Here is a 23,023-nt window from a genome sequence, read left to right on the forward strand (position 1 = left end):
AGTAATCATCGTGGGTTTTTGTTATTTTAGATTTGGGATTCCTGTTTTGTTTTCATTGTGAATCTATTCGTGTGAGGCTTCAATATCAAAGCACTACTGACGCCAAGTTTTCATTTTTGTAAGGTTAAGGTTCTGGTTCCCATTTTTTGAATCCTCTCATATTTTAGTCTCATGGCATTTCCCTGCCTGTTCCTCCCTGTTTGTCTTGTTTCCCCGTTTCTGTTATGTTTACTGTAAATCTTCAGTCAATCACTCTTTATTCATACAGCACCTTTAAAACAGGTGGTGCAGATCAGTGAGACACACCACAGGATGAGCACCTAAAATAATTGCAATCGCAGACCGTGGTAGCATTTTTAGGTTACCTGGAAAGACTGTGGTTGTTCACTTCCTCTGCAGGGTCTGATTGTGGGCTACTGAACTTAGATCACAAGAAAATAGATTTAAGAAGAAAAAAACGAAAAATCTAGAATTAAAATACATTTTTTAAAAGTAAGATCCATCATAAAACTTATATGATCAGTAAGTTGCAATGAGAGACACAAAAAATGTAAAAAACAAACAAACAGTGAAACCGAAATATTTGTTTCATTGGAGAAAGTAAATAAGAAATAAGGTAAATAATGTTTTTCAAGTCAAAACTCAGTCAAAAGTTGGGATGACGCAGTTTTATGTTTGAAGACTGAATCACTTCCAGCTGCTCTCACATCTGCAGAGATACATGGTAAACATTTTCTCTCCAAAGGTTTTCGTCCTGACTCAGAGGACCTGATGGGTTCACGGTCGAGTCCTGCTAGATCCAGAAGCACATATTCCTTTCTTGCTCAGAGTTTAGCAACAGTTGTCTGGTTATAGAAGGACGTTTTGGTGACAGATTGATCCGACAAACCGTTAAAATCTGACTCAAGGGGCCCTCCTATGTTTCTTATTTAATGCAAAAAAAATCAGTTCAGCTACATCTTTACATTTTAAAGTTAATCAAACTGGGTCATCAGTGTGAGGCCAAAGTCACATCTAAATGTCTTCTGTTAACTTGAGACCATCTGTTATTTCCTGTACTATCATGTGTGACCCATAACAGGCAAAATAAACCTGCACCAACTAAAAGAAAAATCCCCATATGACCCACTTCCCCATACGATCGGGAAAATCCAAATCCAACCTAACAAAGGTCTGACTGTCATATCAGACCTGTGAAAGAGACACCCCCGCCACCGCGCTGCTCGACCACATGCTCCCCTGTAATGTTTTTAAAAACAAGCTGATCGCAGTCTAAGTCTAAGTAAATATATACATACAGATACATGTACTCATGCCTACATAAGTACACAAAAATAACAAATACATGTATGACTATAAAGGCAAAAGCAATAGGAATGAACATGAGATATTCACAGACTATGAAATGTACACAAAAAACTGATGATTACATGAGAATATGTGTATATCTTAGGATGTAAACATGCAGAATCAAAGTAGAATATTGCAGTTTTTACTTGTGTAGTAACATTTTATTACAATAATTTAGTTCCAAATACGTTACAGAGCAACAAAATACTAATATTTTTTTTAATAGTTTATAACCATTAACAGGTTAAGCAGAACTTAAATGCCAAGTTAGCCATTAATGTCAAGGTCATGTTTCCGGCTGTCCCCGGATCTCCATGCAAGTCTTACAATGGGATGATTGTAAGACTCGCATCAAACTACTGTGGAAAATTCACCTCACAGCAGAAGTGAAAGCAGTTAAAAGTAAGAGAATACAGAAGCAGGCTTTCAGTGGAAACAGCGGCTTGGCAGCTGAAAAGGAAGTGGTCTGTTAGACCCTAACATCATCACCTTCAGGGACACGAAAATAGATACAAGATGAGGTCTCACTGGATTACATCGATTCTTACTGGTGAGTAAGAAAAATGCTTTGTGGGATATCAAAAGTCTGCTTTAGGAAGGAGGCAAATTTCAATGATACTGATGGAAATTTCACCTTCCAGCAGGTTAAAGTTGTGTCAGATGAACAAACAGATATGAGAGAGGGAGTCATGATGGCATGACATACACTCGATGTGGTTGTACTAACTGTGGTGATGGGAGCAGGACGTTTCATTGTTGTTTTTTGAATATTTTAAATGTTAAAAAGCAAAAAAAGTAAACTACAGAAATGCTCATGAGGAGAAAAGTTCAAATATTTTCATTGAATCAAAGAACTTGGGGTCATCAGGAAGTACTCAGGAGTCAAACTGCACTGCTGCTCGTAACAGAAAACAGCACCCACGATTACACATCAGCAAGCTCCGACTCAGGATACAAGAACTCACAGATATGTTCCACTCAAGTCACAAAAATAACATGACCTCCTCCAGCTGATTCATAGGATATACGTCTCAAAGAGAGAATTGAGCGTCATCTGCATAACATTTTAAATCTACAACATTAATCATCTTAATGATCTTAAAACCCCTTTCCTCGCTTTTAATTGAATTCTGATGCTCTTCTGTGAAGATGGTAGTTCATAGGTGCTTCTCCTCCAAACTGGCTGTGGGTCTGCTGGGAGTATAGGATAAAAGATGCAAATCCAGAAGTGGAAATCCAGGAAACCTGGAGGCTACAACTACTGCCAAGAAAACCTTTCCAGTCTCTGTCCAGTCAAATGAATTTGCTCCAAGTAGACTCTGATTACACACTAACTGCATAAAACTCAATGCACCTGAATACACTTTGAAGACTGAATGCTTAAAAAGCATTAAGGTGTTATGTATTGATTAAACAGCAAAAATATTCTTTTTAACCATTTCGAATGGAAAAAAAACTCTTTCTGAAAACGAATCTGCTGAGTGCTTCCCATCAGAGCCAATGAGTTCTTTTTTGGATGAACAGACTGTAAATAAATGTGAAATGAGCAACACTTTTACATAACTGTGGATACAGAGAAATATTTTTGAAACACTTCTTCAGAAAATAAAGGAAAATGAGCCGCAGTGTGGTCCAGTTCTGTGAATCTGTGGTTTCCATCCACTGAGTAAGATAATCATTTCAAATGGAAATATTTTTCTGTTAGATGGTTTCTGTGCCAGCAGCCTTGAGTGTATAGTCATAGATTGTGTATGACAGATAAACAGCCGCAGTGATGTCACCCGCTGGTTTGGAATTCGTTTTTAAGCCAAGTTAGCATTTTTGTCACCATCATGTTTGTTTGTTTGGAGACAGATGTGATTGCATTCATAAACTGTATGGATGCACATACAAGCCAATTAGCTGCCGTGTTATTTGTCAGATAATTCAAAGTGACCCAGGCACTAACAGCATAAACTAGCTGTGTGCTGGCTGCAGGTGCAGATTTTTCCACCAGGTTGTAAACCTGTTATTTGTGCTGTGATTTATATATATATAGGAGACACTGGGGACTCACTCAGAGTCTGAGAAAGGTTCAGGTGGACTTTAGACGAGCTGCAGTTTTTCAACATTTTCCCACTGCTTGAGTAAAACTGAATTTTAAGGACACTGCAGAGAGAGATCTCTCTGTGTGGCTCGTTAAAAGTTGGTGTCCCTCTGATCCCCTTCAGAACTGATCACATCTGGGTTCTGGATGCTGCTTGTTCCTGCTGCTGAGGTCCAACACGTCCAGCTGGGTTCAACAGCCAGTGTGGGCTGTAACCTCTCCTATCTTTATGACACAACGTGGCTTAAGCATCACCCAGATAAACCTCCCACCATGATCTTGTCTGCCAGCCTCAAAGAGGGACGACCCATCCAAGGTGACCGATCATCTCACTTAAAAATGTTGGAAACATGCAGAGAGTGTAAGGCTGTGATTTCACTTTGTGAAGCAGGTGACCAGTAACTACCAGTTACTCTTTTTTTAGGGTTTCAGCTCAACAGTCGTTATGCAGTGACTTTGGTGAACCGCTCTCTGGCACTGATGATCTCCAGTATCGAGGACAGAGACCTGGGGCTGTACTACTGTATTTCCTACGTAAACTCAGACTTAAAAATTGGGGAAGGAACCAAGCTTCAGGGTAAGAGTAACCTTTAGGTGATATTTCACTGTGAAATTTTTCTTTAGCTCAGAGTCAGTTCTTCCACACAAACTTCCCCTGCAAAGTCCAAGCAGGACAGAAGGTGAGGTTATGTACTTGATGTAAACACAAATTTAATTCAGGAGCTATTTTACAAACCGGGCTGGACATCGAGAAATTATGCAACTTCTAAACGTTTGCTCGGACTCCAGCCTGAACGAGACGGATTCATGAACAGGTTTTTTAGAAAGATGTCGAGTGAAGTGTGGTCTAAAACGGGGGTGTCAGACATGGCCTGGTAGACAGAACTGGTCTGGGAAAGGGTCCAATTCATCCCACTCACTGGCTTCTGAAAATTTCACTTTTTACTGTACTGACGTCAGTGTTACGGCCTTCTTACTAATGACACGACCCATGGAGTGTCAGACTACACCCAAGTAAGAGATAAAGCATTAACCTGATGAACTTCTTTGATTTACAGCTGCATTTCTTTCTAATGTTGTGTAAATCACATTTTTATATTAAGAAGTCTCCGGGAATAAATGTGGAGTTAAACTTGTTCACACTGAAAAAAAGAAAACCAGTCAGAGGTGATGCAGGACTTCATGTCTCAGAACATGTTTCACCCTCGGCTTTATTTTGTCTGTTTGTCATCAGTTTCAGGTTTATCTCGGTTTCTTTTTAATCACTGGTACTGCATGATCACGGGTTTCATCCTCATGATTATGGTACTGGCTGTTTGTGTCACCCACTGGAAAGCTCGGGCGAAGGAGAAGAAGAAGAAGACCGCCATCCGGACCAGATCCTGACATCACCCGTAAATATATGACAAATAGTAGTAATACTTCAACTCCGACACCAACTACACTTTCACAGCTGATAGTTTATGCCCACTATTACATGGATTCAATGTATTAATGTTGCATTTGTATATATACAACCTGTGTGTGTATGTCTGGGTTTTTATTTTGTGTATAAAGTGTAGATTCTTTGTTTTTCTTCCACTTCTTATTTATGGCATTCTTATGTTGGGTTGCTAAATGCACTGTATTTTTTCCTTCAAGTAGTTAAAATGATTTGTTGCTATTTTGCTTATAAATGCAAAACAAAAAGTTAAGTCTTTGTGTATGTTATTATCCATGTTGCTCAGTTATTTAGTTCCCCACATATCTTACAAAGCTATGAACTTCAATACATCTGGAGACACCAAGATAAGGCAACAGGCAGATACTGGAGGTCGTTGGTTTTCTTAGAAATAAACTGAAGTGTATAAGAAATAAATACAAAAATTTCAAAGTTTTAAATTTAAAGTTTTTTAAGTTAAGCTAACAAGTGTAAAGCTGGGGTGGGAGTGGCTGGATGCCATACTGCTTCACAGAGTGAATGGGTTAAACGCAGAGAGGAATTTCCCCACGGTGATCAATAAAGAATACATTATTATTATAAACACACGCCACAGACCGAAAAACGGTGAAGAAGCAAAAACTCTGACGCCCGAACAGGGACTTGAACCCTGGACCCTCAGATTAAAAGTCTGATGCTCTACCGACTGAGCTATCCGGGCTCTGGACGAAGTCACATAAATGCTGTATATGACGAGACACGTGCCACATAATTATATTGTTTGTTTGTTTTTTTTAAACTGGTCCGGATCTACGTTAATGGCACAGAGTCGTTTACAGTGTTTATAGCCTTTACAATAGACCCTGTGCACGAGAAAATGCTAACTTCTTGTTTTATGCTAAGGTGCACATAGTCTATTAGCTCTGAAGCGTTTGAAAATACCGGGGAGTAGCTGGCTAGCTCCCTGTTACAAACTGCTACCTTTACTAAACTGTATGCAGCTACAAAATGCAGCAAATACATTTATACAAACGCAGAAATACCACAACAACAACCTTCTCTGATTGTAATTTTTACACTACCTGATTTGTAAACAGAGAATCAGGCTACATTACATTAACAAGAATGAACGAATGACGAAGAACTTCTTCTACAATTCATTATATAAGCACAGAATTCTTTATTTTGATGCGCGTGGCTCTTGTGGTCCTCCATAGGACCAAGGTAGGAATTTTGTTTTGTAATAATTTATTTTGGTTTTCTGGGTCTTAACTTTTAATGAGATGAAAGAAAACGCTAAATTCTAGGGAACCTTGCTGGGTCGTCTAGAAGTGTCCAAGACACTAAACTAAGAATGAAAACAGAAAAGGATTCACAGGCCCCAGCGAGATTTGAACTCGCGACCCCTGGTTTACAAGACCAGTGCTCTAACCCCTGAGCTATGGAGCCTGGGACGAAAGCGAGAGCCGCCAGTATTACCAAAATAGTTAGAGTCAAGTTAGTACAACGGACTTTGCAGGAGTATATCTGTAGAACCAAAGCGCCATTATGTTTTACGACATAATTATTAAGTAAAACAGACATTTTTGAATCCTGGTTACACACGTCATCAGTGGAAGCTAATTGAAACATACATATGAAAAAGTAGAGACGTAGAGATGAAGAGAAATGACTTAAGACTTTAAAAACGTCTAATCGGCTTCTAAAAGTTGATAAACGCGCAACTGAGTTTTCGTTATTCTGTGATTTCAATTTAAATGTTTTCAGTTTAAATAAAACAATCTAGATGTCATTCCATGTCCTCCACTAGACGGCAGTGTGCGACCACCCACACAAAGATAACCACTTTCCTAAACTCCTTTCTTTTAAAAAAAATTTCAGTGAATTCCCAACACATAGAAAAGGGTTTAATTTTACATTTGAAATCATATTCCACCTGTGCGCGTGTTACAAAAAGTAAGCAGGTCAGTAAACTGAAGCTGTATGTGTTCTCTTTCTTTGCGTCCACACTGGTGCGTTTCTGGGCGTGGAGTGAGGGGGCAGGAGCTGGTGGGGTCCCCTCTGGAGCCTCATAGTTTTTCACCACAGTGTGTTAGTGAAGATGGAGGCGAAGGGATACGTGCCAGATTAATTTCATCACATAATGGAGGCACCATTTTCCCACTTTTAACCCTTTAGATGGATTCTACTTCCTGACTTTTTGGATAGTGTATTTTTCAGATTTATAAATAAGAGAAGAAAGCGAAGAGTGTTTTTCCTTTGTTGGGTAGAGAGAGGGAGAAAGAAAGGAGCCATGGTTGAGCCGAAAGGATAGATTTTCATTCATGAAGAACCGGGATTTTGTTCCGAAAGTCTTGGAGTGTGTGGACGCAGAAGATCGTATCAACAGGTGAGTGTTTTATACAAGTACTAACATTTGTGCGTAGATTAAAGCTGTAGAAAAGTGAGTATTTCAGGCAGACCTGCCCTCACAAACCTTTAGATTTTTCTTTGCGATACAAGAAGAGCTAGTATTACTGAGAATATGCTTTTTAAAAGCAGGAATGAGAAATCGCGTTTGTGAATTTATTTGCAGGCTGCTGAAAATGAAGTGATTGTGGGTTTAGTATCGAGCCGTGGCGACATTGTTAAAGCTGTTTCGTCTATTGCTGGACTTGTTTTCTTGTTTGTATGATTTTTTATTTTATTTTGGACCCCCTCCCCTGCTGCTGGTGAAATGTGTCCGTCTGAGTGGACATTCCTCCAGATTTCAAAATTATTTCAGAATTTCAAGCATTAGCTACCAAAAAAACTGGATCGGCGTTTGGATTCTCTCCATCTCTCCTCCGCCTCTCCTTTTCCTTTTTTTTCTATTTGATCTACTAATCAAGGTGCAGGTACAGGTGGCCTGTCTGAGCGAGAGAACATACAGGGAGAGTCAGAAGCTGCATGTGTGCATTTGTCTGCATGTGTCTGCATCTTTGGCGTGCGCACTCGTGCGCGTTGAAGACTGTCCAGCGGTCATTTCCCGGTGCCCTGGGGGTCACTTTATACAGCCGTGAATGGCCGACTGTAGCAGAAGTCTCATGGGAAGCAGGAATCAGCTGAAAGAATCTCAGAATCAACACTTCATCCTCGCTTTAGTCTGTTTGGCTCTCGCTGCAGCGCACGCCAAATACGCACAGGTGCGCGCACGCAACCTGCCTCCCCCCGTCTTTTTCTCCTCAGTGTCTACCCTTTATTGTTATTTCACTAATAATCAAATGCAGTGTCACGTGAAGGACTAGAACTGTCATATTTGACGTGACCAAATCTATGTAATACAACAGCATCTCCTCTATCCTGTCCAATAGGGGCGTGCCTCGCTTTACAGTCGAAAATGTTTATTTTCTGTAGCTACGCACGAATCTGCTCAATGAATGAACACATGAACAACAGAGGTCACGATTATTTCACTGCCACGAGACTGTGGTGGGTGGGTGAAGATTTGTGATATTTTTGGTTAATTCTTGTCATAAACAAAATGCACAAAATTCACAATGGTGACATTACCAGACTCTGATCTCAGGTTCAGATTTTGTTGACATTAATAATCTGGATTATTTCCATTTAAGATGAACATAGTGTCGCTAATAGTGTCATAGTGACATAGTGTCAACCAGCATTTAAAATTGAGTTATGGAAGCAGACTCTCCACTGCTAGTGGTTCTTTTCTTTTCTTTTTTTTTTGGGGGGGGGGTCCCAAATAGAAACAAACCACGAATAATTCTTTAAACATCTCTAGTTATTCAGTAACATGACTGAACTGAATTGTTTTTACTACAGTGAACATGGAGAGATACTTTAACCGCCTTAAATAACGCACAGGTTTAGCCTAAGTGACCTGGAATACGTCACATTAGCCCGTCAAGTGTCCCGGATGGGGCCAGTCTCCAACATCACCACTCCAGGAACAGCACAGCAGAACGTTTTTTCCTAGACTTCGCTGCAGTCGTCACACTTTACGGAGCCACGCAGTGTTCTGCATTGGACCCTCTGTGGGCTGCTTCTGGCCCTCACACCTCTGTGTGTTTAGTTTGTAACCATTGCTTATAACCAAGTTATTAGATGTTTCATTCTTCTCATCCACATTTATGTCCAAAGTCAACAAAGCTGTCCCCGCATAAAGCTCTGTGTCTGCTAAAGTTTAGTGAGTGGGTGGGGAGCAAATCATTGGTGTGCATATAGAACTTTTCCTGTCACTGACTTCATAAACAGATGTTTATTTGTTTTTGAATGACAATCAGGGACCGGTCGAACCTGTTCAGGGTCTGGGAGTTGTTCTTTCTGAGGTTGCGCTGTTGGAAGCTACTACTTTCTCAACGTTTCAGTTTGCAACGCCCCAAACTACAGAAGGAAGGCACACACACACCCACAAACACACACACTAGCTGTTGCTGTCTACACCCAGCAAAAGGAATCAGCGGCTTTATTATTTTTTTATTTTTACGCGGCACCGAGGCCGAGACTGGAGTTACCCCAGCGCACAGGAACCTCAGCACCAGGCCGCCGAGCTCTGCGTGTGTGTCAGTGTGTTTTAGCGCAGCGTGTCGGTGGTCTAACAAAGGCAGGCTGAGCTGGGGCCGTGATTTCCTTCTCCCCGCGGCCATGCGCGGAGCTCGGATCTTCGTGGAAGAATGCGCCGCCTTCTCCCGGCGTTAGCTCAGCCTCGGCTCCATGTAAGTCCCCCAGCCTGGCTTCGTTTCAGCGATCGGGCCTTTGTTATTTATCACGACACTGGCTCGCACAGACAGGGAGCGATCGTGGCTGAAACGGAGGGATTATAACGGAGAATTTCAGCCCGTTCGCTGCGCTTTTGGCCTCTGCTTGCCTTTATTTGGGCTAACAGCCTCCTCCTGTTTTACCTCCACGGCGCTGCTGCTTCTCACTGTTTTCTTGTCGTTTCATCTGTGCTTCTCCCCTCCAGGGCCAACAGTAACAACATGCTCCTGGCCTCTGCCGTGGTGGTGTGGGAATGGCTGAACGAACACGGCCGGTGGCGGCCCTACAGCCCCGCCGTCTCCCACCAGATAGAGGCGGCCATCCGGAGCAGCGACCCCCGCGGAGGGAGCGTGGTGCTCGGCCAGGTGGACAGCCGGCTCTCGCCCTACATCATAGATCTCCAGTCCATGCACCAGTTCAGACAGGACACAGGTAAGCTGGGACGATGGGGCAAATGGTGCACGCTGCAGAGCTGTCATGTCGGGGTTTATTTGCAGGTTCGGGGACATAAACTTGCTGCACTGAAGCAGAGTAACAGTCCTGTTATGGCCAGGGGTGCTTACAGGATTTCTATTATTGGGGGACCCGTAATGAGGAAGGGGGGGTCCAGTGGAGATCAGCGTCAAATGAAGTGTCGAGAACAGCAGCATGATTGTGAATTTACAGCTTCGGTGTAGTTTCGTTTTACACCTCTTTATTTTTGTAATGCGCTGCGTGGACAGACTAAGGTCAAGTGTACTATTTATGAATATATAAAAATGGAATAGTACTTATATTTTACTTTTTACTACAAGCCTCATTCGCCCAACCACACAAGCACATACACACGCAGCTCGTCTCAGGCCTGTTTCAGACTTCTGCTGTGAATCTTTGTACGTAAGTTGGTGACGTCGTTGTCGGTATTTTTCCTAGTGTGTTGTGCGTTAGTTACCTTGTGTCCCGGTGGCTGGGTGCCCGTTCTTTGTTTCATTTTTACAGTCAAACGTATTTGTCCTTCTACTTTTTCCACTTCTTTGTGCATTGCTTCACATCCAGTTTGCGAAGATACATTTGAAAGCCACAGCGATAAAGTAGCTGGAAATGCACAGGAGGACTGTCGACAGGCCAGCGTTTCACTTCTCAGGTGGTGGTTTGTGGACAATAAACTAGTGACACTTGCAGGTGTTCTCTGTCTTGTACAGGGTTGCTTCAGCATGCAGGCTGTAGTAGCCAGAGACTGAACCCTTGTCATTCTCTCTCATGCCTGAGCCACATCCACCACAGTACTGTGGTACATCAATTTGGAGACTTTTAGGAGAAAACTTTGAAAAGAACTCCGCTATTGCTTTGTCCCTGTTTCATCGTATTTAGTTCCTTCGCATCCAGCGCTGAATCAAAAAGCCTGAGTTTTTCTCTGAGTAGTGACACCTGTCGTTCAGAACAAGACTGCAGCGAGCACGGAGTCCCTAAAATGTACATCACTCAGACCCAAGTGGGCCCTAGCAGGCTCACAGATGTGGAAACTGCTGACACATCTGTAATACAGATGTTCCACACTCCCAGTTTTCTGGTTTCATGTTTATTTTAAAGTCTCTGTTTTCCTGTTTCTCTCACTTACATAACTTTCAAACATTGTTCGTGTAATTGGCGTACACGTGTTCGTCTAATGTCACAGAGTTAATACAGTCTAGACACACAAATATAATTTCTGTAGAAGGAACCTGGCAACACACCCACCAATTCGAGGGGTGTCTAAGGGTTTCCTGCAAAGACACCTCTTGCCCAACCTCAGGAATTCTGTTAGTGCACAGTGTACTTCTTTAGCATCTGGATTTTGGCCTCTACTAATCATGGTTAAAGCTTTTTCCTTAAGTCACTGTTTACCCCTAAACACATCACTGTATAAGCTTAGACAGAGGTATAAGACAGTGGTGTCAAACATGTAGCCCAGGGTCCAGGAAAGGCTTACCAGTGGCTCTATTACAGCTCTCAGGGTAGCTCTAAAAGTCTCAGCAAAGTCATTAATAACTTAATTTTTAATGTCTTAAATTTGCTGTTCCTGGTGTGATGGTGGCAGCCTACTAATCAGGGGTGTTTGGAAAATTAGAAGTATTTTTAGAGCTTGACAAGTTGTTTGACTCATAAAGAATAAGTATTATTTAGTTCCAAGAACTCAACATGTGAAGACTATAATGCACCTGTAATATAATTCATAAAAATATACATCCGTTTGCTCAGCGTATGACGACTGGGACCATTCTTATATACCCTGAGACGTCTCCAAAGGCAGTGTTATCCAGGAAAATCCTGCTAGAGAATGCAGTCAATCTGGGATTCTGCTGGACAATCCTCCAGATGTTTGCACCACATTTATTTGGGTCAACAGGGCTGAAATATGCGATGTGAGGAAATCGAAAGACACCATCTGTGATCTCTCATAGGATCTGACTTCACGTTTAAAAGGCTGGCTGAAGGCTCGAGATCCAGCCCTCTGCAAACTTTAATCCAGCCCAGAACATTTGAGAATGCAGAGTTTGTTAGAGAACAGTTCAGTCACACAGTCTGGGTTTCAGCAATAAGAACCACCAGTTTGGTGAATGGCTTGAGTTTGTTTGGTTTTTCCTGATGTTTGTGGGCTGCGTTTGAGATGTTTCAGACGTTCTCTTATCTGACAACAGAAACAGAAAAACGTACATGAGACCAGTTTCACTGTGAATTTTGTTGCATTGAACAACAACAACAACAAACTTTATTTATATAGCACATTTAAAAACCAGTGGTGTACCAAAGTGCTTAACATGCAAGAGGGTAAGATGAAGTAACAGGGAAGGATGAGGGCTATGGCAAGGTACCAAAACGTGCTAGCAGGTTGAATGGCATTAAAACACACGAAGGGAAAAGAATTGCATATAAAAGCATAAAAGAAGGCTAAGTGTAGAGGATCAAACAGTCAAAAAATTAAAAATGAATTAAAAGCCGAAGATAAGAATAAGCGTTAAGCTAACTATCAAGCAAGCGTTAACTGGTAGAAAAGGTGAGGCTAAATAAGTGGGTTTTTAACCGCGATTTGAAGGATTGAATGGAATCAGACTCACGTATAGCGATGGGGAGGTTATTCCATAAATCGGGTGCAGACAAGGCAAACGCGCGGTCACCTCTAGTCTTCAGCCGAGATCTTGGCAGTACCAGGAGTGACTGGGAAGATGATCTTAATGCTCTAGTAGGGGGGTATGATCTAAGTAGCTCAATGAGGTAGCTTGGTGCTATATTGTTAATAATTCAGAAGGTAAGCAGCAGGATTTTGAATCGGATGCAGTACTTAACGGGAAGCCAACGCAGATCAGCAAGGACACGGGTGATAGAGACACGCCGTCCACTACCAGTAAGGAGACGAGCAGCTGCATTCTGAACAATTTGGAGTCTATGGAAGAGAGTAGAGTTAAGACCGAAGTAAAGTGAGTTGCAATAATCCAACCTGGATGTCACAAAGGCGTGGATAAGCTTTCCAAGGTCCCGATGTGGAACATAATGTCTGGCCTTGCTAATAAGATGCAATTGATGGAAACAAGATTTAACAACAGAAGACGCTTGTTTATCGAACTTAAAAGAGCAATGAATATTCAAACAGAGAGTAGGAGAGAGTCAGACGGATATAAACAGCAAACAGAAAGCCAAGTGAGCTAAACTGCACTGAAGCACATGAAGGGACAGGAGATGGGAGACCACGGAAGTGGTAGTTTGAGTATTTGCACGTATATTTAGAGTGTTTTTAACACCTCCTGACGCCCTAGCAGAGCTGTTAATACAGTTTAATTCAGAAACAACGTGTTAAACACCAAAGTCACAAAAACAGTCAAACTACAACAAACTGAACGTCAATGCAGTTTCATCACAGTTCATGACCTAGCCACGACCGCTAATCTACTGATGCAGCTTCCTGAGCGTAATTTTTACATGTACTTTTTGACTTGTACTGATTCATTTCAGTGTTGATGGACTAAATGATTCGGTCACTTACACCAGAAACTGCAGGTGTTTGTTTCGTGTTTATTACATGACGTCATCATTAAAAATAAATGGTTAGGTTCGGAAAAGGGTCACGGTTAAGTTTTGAGTGGAGAAAATTCAAAGTGGCTTGCAAAAGCAGCAGGCGGTCTAGTTTTTGGTACTAAGGGGCTTTATATTACCACAGCTTTGATTTGATACTTTCAAGTTTTAAAAAGAAAACTCAAAACATTGTAGAAATGCATTTTTAGCAAACAGAAAGCTCTTTAAAACAGTAAGATAAGAAAGCGCCCAAAACATAACATGAAATCTTTGAAAAATAACAAATAAAAAAGAAGGCCAACAAGTCTTTGTCTTTAAATATTTCTGTGATACAGAACAAATGTTAGTGTGTGTGTGTGTGTGTGTGTGTGTGTGTGTGTGTGTGTGTGTGTGTGTGTGCTTGAGATCCAGCAGTATGATGTTTTGGAGCAGCTGTGAATGACCATCACAGCTCTGAGTTCACTGCATACTTAAACCCTTATCCACTGACACTAAACACACACACATGCACACACACTTTCCCAGCAGCTGCATCCTCCTCCGACGGAGAAAAGAAACAGAGGGACCTCGACTTTGTGGACAGAATGGAGAATTTCAAGGCTTAATGAGCAGAGTTCACTCCAGCCGTCCTCCTCTGTTGCTCCCTCTGCTCTTCCATTTCTGCTGCCCGAGTGTTTAGTTTCATCGATAGGCAAAAAAAAAAAAAAAATCCCAGGGGTCTTTCTGTCCGACGTGGGAGAGAGAGAAGTGTATGAGTGTGTTTTCGGTGCAGAAGGAGTGAGATAATTGGGCAGTGCGTATTCTTTCGTTCTTTCTCTCACGCTCACATCGTTTTTCCAGAGATCTTGGATTTTCCCAAACAGATGCGAGCACGCTCATTGTGGTTTTGACATGCACGGAAGGGAGAAAGTGTTTAGAGAAGTAGAAGCTGAGGCGCAGGTTCTGATAAGTCTGAGGTTATAATGTACATAAAGAACACTCAAAAAAATAACTTTTTGAATGAACATAAAAAAATCATGGAAAGAATTCCCACATAATTAAATTGCTTTATTTTAGCATTATGCAATTCTGTTATTCCAACTTAATGTGCTTGAGTTGGACTAACTTGATTAATTAATGATGAATCAACTGTTTTACTACAGTTGAGTCCAACTTAATTTAATTGAGTTGATCCAACCCATGCAAATTACGTTAGTGCGACAAAAATGCTTAATTGTAATAGAAAGCCATGTGGAAATCCTTTCCATGATTTTTTAAAGAGTTATGTTTTTTTGGAGTGTTCAACAAAGTCTAGAGTCTGGTTAACATAAAATGTTAATGGATTTATAATAACTTCCACTCCATCCATCCTCTTATCTTTACCATCTTTTGTAAATGTAACAACCACCCAATTTCATTTTTATAATTCCCACTTAGTTTTCAGTTCTACGTTTGTTAAACCCCAGAATGCTCTTATGTTTTTCATCTCAGATATTTTGCTTTCTCCTTAAATCTGGTGGCCTTATGGGACAGAGATGTAAAAAGCAGGCACAGAGCAACAGATACGATACTGATGAAGTATGAAATAGAGGAGTTGGGGTGGAGGTGGGCTGCAAAGTGGCTTGCAGATAGATGAGGACCTGTAGGGAGAACTGTTCATGTACCACAGGGAAGTGACCTGAATGCAGACTCTCAGAAGCTGAGCTGTTGCCTTTAAATACTTTAAATGCTTCCCCCTGTGTGAGATTTGCCAGTTAGATCAGTAGAAGGTAGCTGAGTCATCACCTGATGTGACTGGCTTGGAGACTGGCTGGTGCAAAAGCACATCACATTTCAGATGGCACAAAGGCGAATTCACACAGGTTTGTTTTGAAGTTGTTCCCTGTGCTTTGTGCACAAAACTGTTCCATATATTTATTTTTCAAAGTGTGGAAATATAAACCGTCCTAATGGAAGATGAGGTCCTCAGCACCTTTGAGCTGCCAGGTCCTCCTGCAGACCACCTCCTGCATGCAGATGGAGACTTCCTTTGGCGCGTACATTTGACCCCGCTGGGAAGAATACATGCACTACAGGTCTGTCTTTACAGTCACGTATGAAAGGATCTCCCTCCCAGTGCAAGCTCTCCCAGCACTGTCAGATGTGGTTGGAGCAGAGCGTGTTTCCTGTTCACCTCAGGTCTCGCAGCGGGATCGTCGCTCCGCAGACGCTCGCTGCGCTGTCACCACTGATAGCACGCCGTTTAGCTGACATTCAGGGAAAAGCCTTCATGTTCCTGTGCTGCCCTGCTTCCCTGGGAGCTTCACTGCTAACAGTGATGTGGTATTTCTGCTCTGCACTTCTTAGACATGAAGGTTGTCATTGTGGTGGCGGTGGTCTCGTTTCTGTGGGTGCGCTCTTCCTTTGGACCGTGGAGGCTTTTCAGTTCGTCCTTGCTTGCGATCCAGCTCCTTTTCTTTAACTTTAATTAACTTCTCTGATGGATCATCTCGAATCACTTCATCACTTGTAGTTTTTGGAAAAGGGAGCGTAATTATTCTTATATGCAAAAATGTGACGTTATGACCTTGATGAGCTATTTGGGACGAGACTTAAATGAGCCTCCTTTGAACACATGTATGCTTTCAGTCATTTGTGTGAGTACAACACGATTTCCTGTAAACACAAAGATTTTAATCTGACAGTATCTTAACTTCCTGTTCCTGTCCTGCTTGAAGTTCTTTTTATGTGAAATTGGTACAGAAGGGATTTTTTTTACATGTTAAATAATAATAATGATATGTATATTGTTGTTAGTCCCCGTAGGGAAATTACTCCTCTGCATTTAACCCATTCACCCAGTGAAGCAGTGGCAAGCCACCAATGCAGCACCCGGGGAGCAGTGTGTAGGGACGGTACCTTGCTCAGGGGTGTCTCAGGGTAGCCGTTCAGTGAAGTCGAACCCCCAACCTTCCGATCATGGGGCAACCACCCTACCTGCTGAGCTATCCCTGCCCTATATTTATATTTGAACCAAAAATCCTCTATTTGCCTTCATACTTCTGTCCTGCTTTTCATGAAGATTTACAGTCAATCAGCAGCAGCTCTGGTATGAAAACAGTGAAGATTTTGGACTTCTCTTCTTTTGAGTTTGCGAGGAGACAAACCCATGCAAATATTTTGAGAGAAATAAATGCAGAGCCGCTACAGCCAGCTGCCTCTCCAGAGAGTCTCTCATTCTTTGGGCAGATTCTGGCTTCACAAACTTGGACTGCAGCTGGAAACTGTAACAGTTTATGCTCACCACTTTCATCCTCTAGTGTTCTTTTCACTTGTCGCACACGTTGGTTTGCACACTTATATAAATTGTGTTGATGTCACAGCATGTGTGAGCAGTGACCAACAGGCTGAACATAGCTGCAGAATATGTGCACTACAGTAGCATGTGAAGCAGAACAAGACTGTGGGACGAGAGGCTGAGTGGAGAGGCAGCTGGATGATGCTGGACGACCTGGTGACCCTGCTGTTAGGAGAAAGAAACAAGATGAAGATGGCCAGGGCTAGTTTCACAATATGGACAAAGTGATTGCCATCCAGTAAATTGGTTGGCCAATCGTCTTTTACGCTTGTGTGTAAACATTTTTTAAAAATTAGTCACTAATTAGTGTTCATGTGGTTTAGGAGAGGCCTGACTTAGCAGAAAATCTTTGTACCCAGCACATTTGAGCTGCTCTGACTGCATAACCGAGATGAGGGTGTGGTTGTTGAAATAAAGTAAACACGTTTTTATGAGATGTTTTCAACAGAGTGACGTAAATGTCCTTATTTTACTGGGCTTTAAAAGAGCGGCTCATCATCGCTTTCTTTGTGCGGCTTCTGTTTTTTTCAGACTTCGAGGGCATCTTGTGTTTTTTTGTTGCCCCTGCAGCTTGTTGCTGCTCTCGCTCCAGCTGGTCCTGCTGAAGGAGGCACATTCCCAGACCCCCACAAAGCCCCGGGGCGTTAGGGTCACAGTAGAAGGCGGGTCGGGGGTGGATTCCCCAGAGACGGAGGGTTGGGGGTAGATTGGTGGTGACAACAAAGAGCGGAGGAAGGGGGGAGAGGGAGTGGCAGCAAACATCAACACTGACTCTGTCTGCACGCACAACAAACCAGTTGGCAGGAAATAAACAATGGGTTTGCACGCACTGGTGAAACCTCCATGCAAGAGACGAGATGTTTGTTTAAAGGGTCTTGTTGTTTGATATGTTTGGGTTTTATCTATCAAGCCCACAGTCTGCAGACGTGTCACACTGCTCTGCTTCTAATGTTCAGGCTACTACGCTTCAGTGTTTCTGAAAATCTGCAGCAGAAGGATTACCAAAGACTAAATGTCTCGTTTGACATTTTTAAGCCTTGTAAAGGTAGTGGAACAAGCTCTGAACACAGTATTTTGGTATCACCTTTCTAAGGTAAAAGCTTCTTAACCATCTCAGATTTTCTTAAAAATTCAAAACCAACACCAAGGATCGGGCGAAGAGTTAGCACCGCCTCTTCATATTCACTTTTTACCTTATTCCCAAATGGAAACTGGGTCTCTTCCTTTGTCTCAAACTCTCCGCTTTATGTCCTGCTTCCTCTGGTTCACCTGATCTGTCTCTCTTCTCGACCTCTTGCCCTCTTTGTATGCTTTTCTCTCTCACACTCTCTGAAGCTGAAAATTGAATCTGAACCCAACACTCGAGGGACGGGACTCTTTCAAGGTGAGACAAAGACACGAAGAGAGGGAGAGAGAGAAGAGGACAAAGTGGGTGGGTGTGGAAAAAAAAGAGTGGAGAGCTCAGCTGAAAGTTAAACAGTGATGAGGAATATTAGTGGAATAAGAAACGATGGAGAGCGCCGAAAAATCATGATATTGTCAGGAGATGAAAAAGTGACTTCTTTAAATCACATGCCTGGACGTGTCGTCTCTCTTTGGTATGATAGTAAATATCTTTAAGAGAATGAACATTATCGCTGTAAATGTACTGTTATCTAAAGAGATAACAGTTGGAGTTTCCATTCAGGCCCACAGATGAAGAAAGTTCCAAATACAAAGGTTATCAAATCAATAAATCTACCCAGAATCTAGATATGAGCCGGCGTCATACGCGTATCACAAACAGCCCACTGACAGGACTGCAGAGTGGCTAAATTTACAAAGGAAGATAAAACTATCAAGTGAAAGAAGTGTGAAGAGGTTAAATACGGAGCCCCGCAAGGGACATTGGAGAAAAAAAATTAAAGATGAACTTTTGCGAGATCTTGCAAAATAGGCCGAATCCTTCCGAGGCCGCCAGCTCAATGCTGACCAGGTGATCGAGGAACGATGTGCCCAGAGTGCGGTGTTCCCTCTGGCTCTAGTGGGCCTCGACCTCCCGGTCATCTTCGAGCAGGTGGGTAACAGACGTCTCTGAAGACTTTTGCAAATATGTGATGTCTTGATAAACCGAGCAGATATTTGAAGTTTACACTTTCTGTAACCCAGAAAGAGTAATATTAAAACTAACTAGCTGCAGCCAATGTTGGAAACTGGAATTGGCTGGGCCGCGCTATGAATTCTTGGATAGGTTGGGCCACAAAGGATACACCCGGCCCATCCATCAAATTCGGGGAAATGAAGGATGCATTTGAAGCAGCCTTCAAATTGAAACAGCCTTCGTCGCCTGGCTGTGAAGTCATCGGCCTTCAGATGCACCCTGTGAAGGATGCGGCCTATTTTGCGAGATCTCTCAAAACCTTTGTGAGATCTCGCAGAAGTCCCTCACAGGGCTCCGTAGTTAAACACATAAATCAGGCTGAAAACAAGACCGCTGCTGCAGACAAAAAGCACTTTATGAACCTGTGTGAATTTTAAATGCTCTGCTCAGTAAACGTGAAAAAGAGCTAAAGAGCTGAAAAAATTCCGACTGTGTCAGGCAACAGGACATCGGCATCATTTTTTAATTGCTTGCAGCCAATAAGATAATAGCAGAAATCAAGCAGCTTCCAGGAATCCCGATTTCTTACTGATGCTATTCAGGAGAAACAGGCAGACTTTTTATTATCTCTTAAAACCGCAGGAAATCAAACACAGGTGAAACTGATGAGGGTGGACAGACAATCACAAAGGAGGGAAGGAAACAAAAGCAGAAAGTGAAAACACATGTGACACGTGAGAAACGTAACCTTCAAAGTAAAACACAAACACAGCAATGTGACAGGAGTGCCCTGAGTCAGTGTTAAAACCATTTTTGTTTACCCCGTCCCGTCAGTGCATTAGCATATGTTTGCAAAGGCTGTTGCATAAAAATGTCTGACTTGAAACTGCTGTTCCAGTTGTGCAACACCGCCGCGTTTAAAGCTCACTAATCCTCGAGAAGCAGACCGAAGAAAGCCGAGTTAGTGTCCTGCAGAGTGTCAGCTTGTTTTCTGTGCAGAAGGAAGTCCAGGGAAAGTGAGATGAAGAAGCTGGAAGGGTCAGAGCTCAGCTTTTCTCTCTCAGTTGTTGTTGTGAAACTCTGCGTGTCGAGTTACTGTTACTGGGAGGCCTCCGGGGGGGCATCACTCACCGCCTGTGCACACACATATAGGAAAGCATGTGAAGGCATCAGTAAATATTTATGTCCCTGCTGCTTCTCGGGGAGTTTTTTAGCCTTAAAGTGTGAGTTCACCCCTAAATTTGAATTCTCCTCTGTCCTGTAGTGCTGTGAATTTCCCCCCTGAAAAAACAACGTCGCTGTCCAGAAACCGTGAATCTCGTTGCATGTAGGAACTGTTTTCTTTCTACTGAACTACACCCAGCAGACAGAGGTATCCGTCTGACCATGACGAGAGGCTGAAGATTTTGTTTGGCGCATGTAGACGGAAAGAAAACAGGGGTCCAGTTCAGTGAGAACCAAATCTCAGTGCGACATAAAGGATTATTATGAAGTGTGAATAATGCAAACTCAAGCGAGTCCAAGAATAAAAATAAGAAGCAGGGAATGAACATAATGGGGTCTACTTTAATGTTCAGGAGCTCGTTTTATTTATTCAGCCTAGGTAGTCGCCCTAATCTCAGTGTTAAGATTACAAAAGCTGGCGCAAGTTTGCAGTTTGGCTGGAAAAAGAGAAAGCAAAGAAGGATGAAAGAAGAAAAAGTGACAGCAGAGGAAGAGACGGCATCAGACAGCAGGAGGGTGAGAAATCAGGACGAAGTAATGAACAAAACAAGAAACAAGAACAGAAAGTGTGAAAGTGATGACAAAAGTGGAGACGAAATAAAGCGCATGAAGCAGGTTTGTCTTATCCTCTCAACCGCTTCCTCTTTGTGTCTCGTTTCGGTTTTATTGCTGTGAGAATGTGCCACAATCCGGTCTCGGTGCAACCTTTCCAAGTGTGTCAATTTGAATTTTTCCATCCCTGTCTTCATAAAGACTCCGGAGGTGTTCATCAGTCTCGCCAGCCCTGAGCCCCGCTCGAGGGCGCTCGGGGGGCCATTTGAGGATGATGAATGGAGAAGTGGAGCTACAAGGTCGAGGAATATTTTTCGAGAAGTTGTTAAAATTGCAGTAGTTTCGGCTCATTTGCTTCTGGCCGGGTTCAGGTTGGGTTCAAACTGGGACACGTCACATTTGAAAGATGGGGAAGAAATCTTCGTCGTCCTTTTAACGGGTGGAGGAAAGTTAAAAAGGATGATGTCACAATGTTTCGGTGCACATCTGATTTAAGAGGGTCTGGGGGAGCAGGGGGAGCCCAGGATGATACTGGATGTGCATCGCGCTGTATGCTAGATGCTTGCTAAGCTCTGCTGAGGAGTCCTTATTTAGATTTAGTCCAAGCAAAATGTGCCAGACTTTAAGAACTAAGAATAACGAGCACATAGTCTTTACACCGCTGCCAGCGAATGTGATTTCATCCATTCTGGTTTATCTGGCTTTCATAGAATTAGAAATATGTACATTTGAACACAGAATAAAACCTTCCCACATGTAACGTACTGCATTATTTCAACCCTCGAGTGACTGAGCTGTTTTACGGACTAAAATAAGGTTTAGATTTTATATGGGAAAACTTTTAGTTAATGTTTCTGTATGTGGTTATCACACTGTTTCCTTTATCTATGACAGATACTCCAAAGGATGTTAAAAAAACATCTCATGTCTCACTTTATTTTCTCACACTTACCTGGGTCAAGCCAGTCAAGCGCATGCCTCTTTCCTCCTCTCCGGCTCCTCTGGAAGGACACCGAGGTGTTCACAAGCCAGTCGAGAGGTGCGATCTCTCCAGCGTGTCCTCGGTCCGCCCTGTGGTCATGTCCTAGTTGGACATTCCTGAAATACCTCATCTGGGAGGCATGCTGGTCTCCCAATTCAGCCAATGTATGATTCAAAGAACTCCTATGATGGAGTGAGGAAAGCTCAGCTGAACCGGGGATACCGTGCAGCCAGGCCTGGGGGATGGGCTCATTCAAGGGGCACTTGGCGGCCGACCGTAATCCACAGTGTACGAACGAGCCACGTGTGTTTGTCCAATCTTAGCTGCTTAAACTGGCTGTATTTATTGTAAACGATAAAAAAAAAATCCAGTTTAGAAAGTTATTTGTTACTTTCAAGAGTCTGTTTCAAACTAAATCTGAACATCTGGTTTGCAGATGTGGATATTTTAAATATTTTGTCCAAAAACACTTGAAATGATGCCTTTTGAAGCAGCAAACCTCACTCCTCTCAGTCTGTTTGAGTTCAGTGAAGAAAATCACAAAATAATCATTGGAAGTGTAAATTTACAATATAATCAAAGCCTACAGAACAGAAAACATACATATATTTCACACTACTTGTTTCACCAATGACCCAACCCGACTGCCTTTGGGTTTTCATGATTTCAAGTCACAGCAGCATCTAAGGATTTTAATTACTGGTAAACTGTTGCTGTATAGACAGCAGTGAAAAATGCCCGCTGTGGTTTCAGTGACCCAGTGTGATGTATTTAAATTCTGTCAGTGACCCAGGGCCTGTCAGCTTTCTGTCATTTATAAAGCTGATAAGGAAGGACGCCTGTGTCTCCAGGGTTTTCTGTGACTCGCAAGGTGTTTGAAATGTCACGACTTCCTCCAGCTGACTGGTTCGGCTTCAGGCTCAGTTGGTAGCGTGAAAGCCTTGTAGCTGCAAACAGCAGAGATCTTTAGGTTGCTGGTTTGAGTTCGGCTTCAATGATGTTGGTTTTTCACACACAGCGCTGAAGCATTTGGGCTGAAAGACAAACCCCGAGTCTAAGGATGGTAACTGGTGACAGAAGAAGAGTCAGTGTTGTTTACAGTTGTAGTTTATGTTTATGGCAGCGGGTCACAGTCGCGGGGTTTTAATTAATGCTGTCATATTTATTATTTAACCCAATTATTCATCTTCTTGAAATGTGCACTTTTATTATGCAGTAAATGAAACTAAGAAACATTTTAAGATGCT

General features: G+C 42.4%; 1 protein-coding gene and 1 gene segment (V, D, J or C); both read left to right on the forward strand.

The window, feature by feature from the left end:
* Positions 1 to 1,701: 1,701 nt before the first annotated feature.
* Positions 1,702 to 5,119, forward strand: LOC309709435 (Ig kappa chain V-V region J606-like). The segment is given in 4 exons: positions 1,702 to 1,900; positions 3,561 to 3,752; positions 3,861 to 4,013; positions 4,671 to 5,119.
* A 1,770-nt stretch (positions 5,120 to 6,889) lies between these two features.
* Positions 6,890 to 23,023, forward strand: part of LOC309708202 (E3 ubiquitin-protein ligase DTX4-like) — a 41,069-nt gene continuing 24,935 nt past the window's right edge. Inside the window, exons 1-2 of one of the 2 annotated variants that reach the window (XM_082536008.1) lie at positions 6,890 to 7,245; positions 9,802 to 10,028. In XM_082536008.1, coding sequence (XP_082392134.1) covers positions 7,181 to 7,245; positions 9,802 to 10,028 — 292 coding nt within the window. In that variant the 5' untranslated portion in view covers positions 6,890 to 7,180. Of the gene's footprint in view, positions 7,246 to 9,188; positions 9,554 to 9,801; positions 10,029 to 23,023 lie in introns of those variants that run through there. The other variant, XM_082536009.1, reaches the window with a different exon arrangement.

This window comes from Aulonocara stuartgranti, assembly GCF_965226115.1.
Source record: "Aulonocara stuartgranti genome assembly, chromosome: 6".
NCBI lineage: Eukaryota > Metazoa > Chordata > Actinopteri > Cichliformes > Cichlidae > Aulonocara > Aulonocara stuartgranti.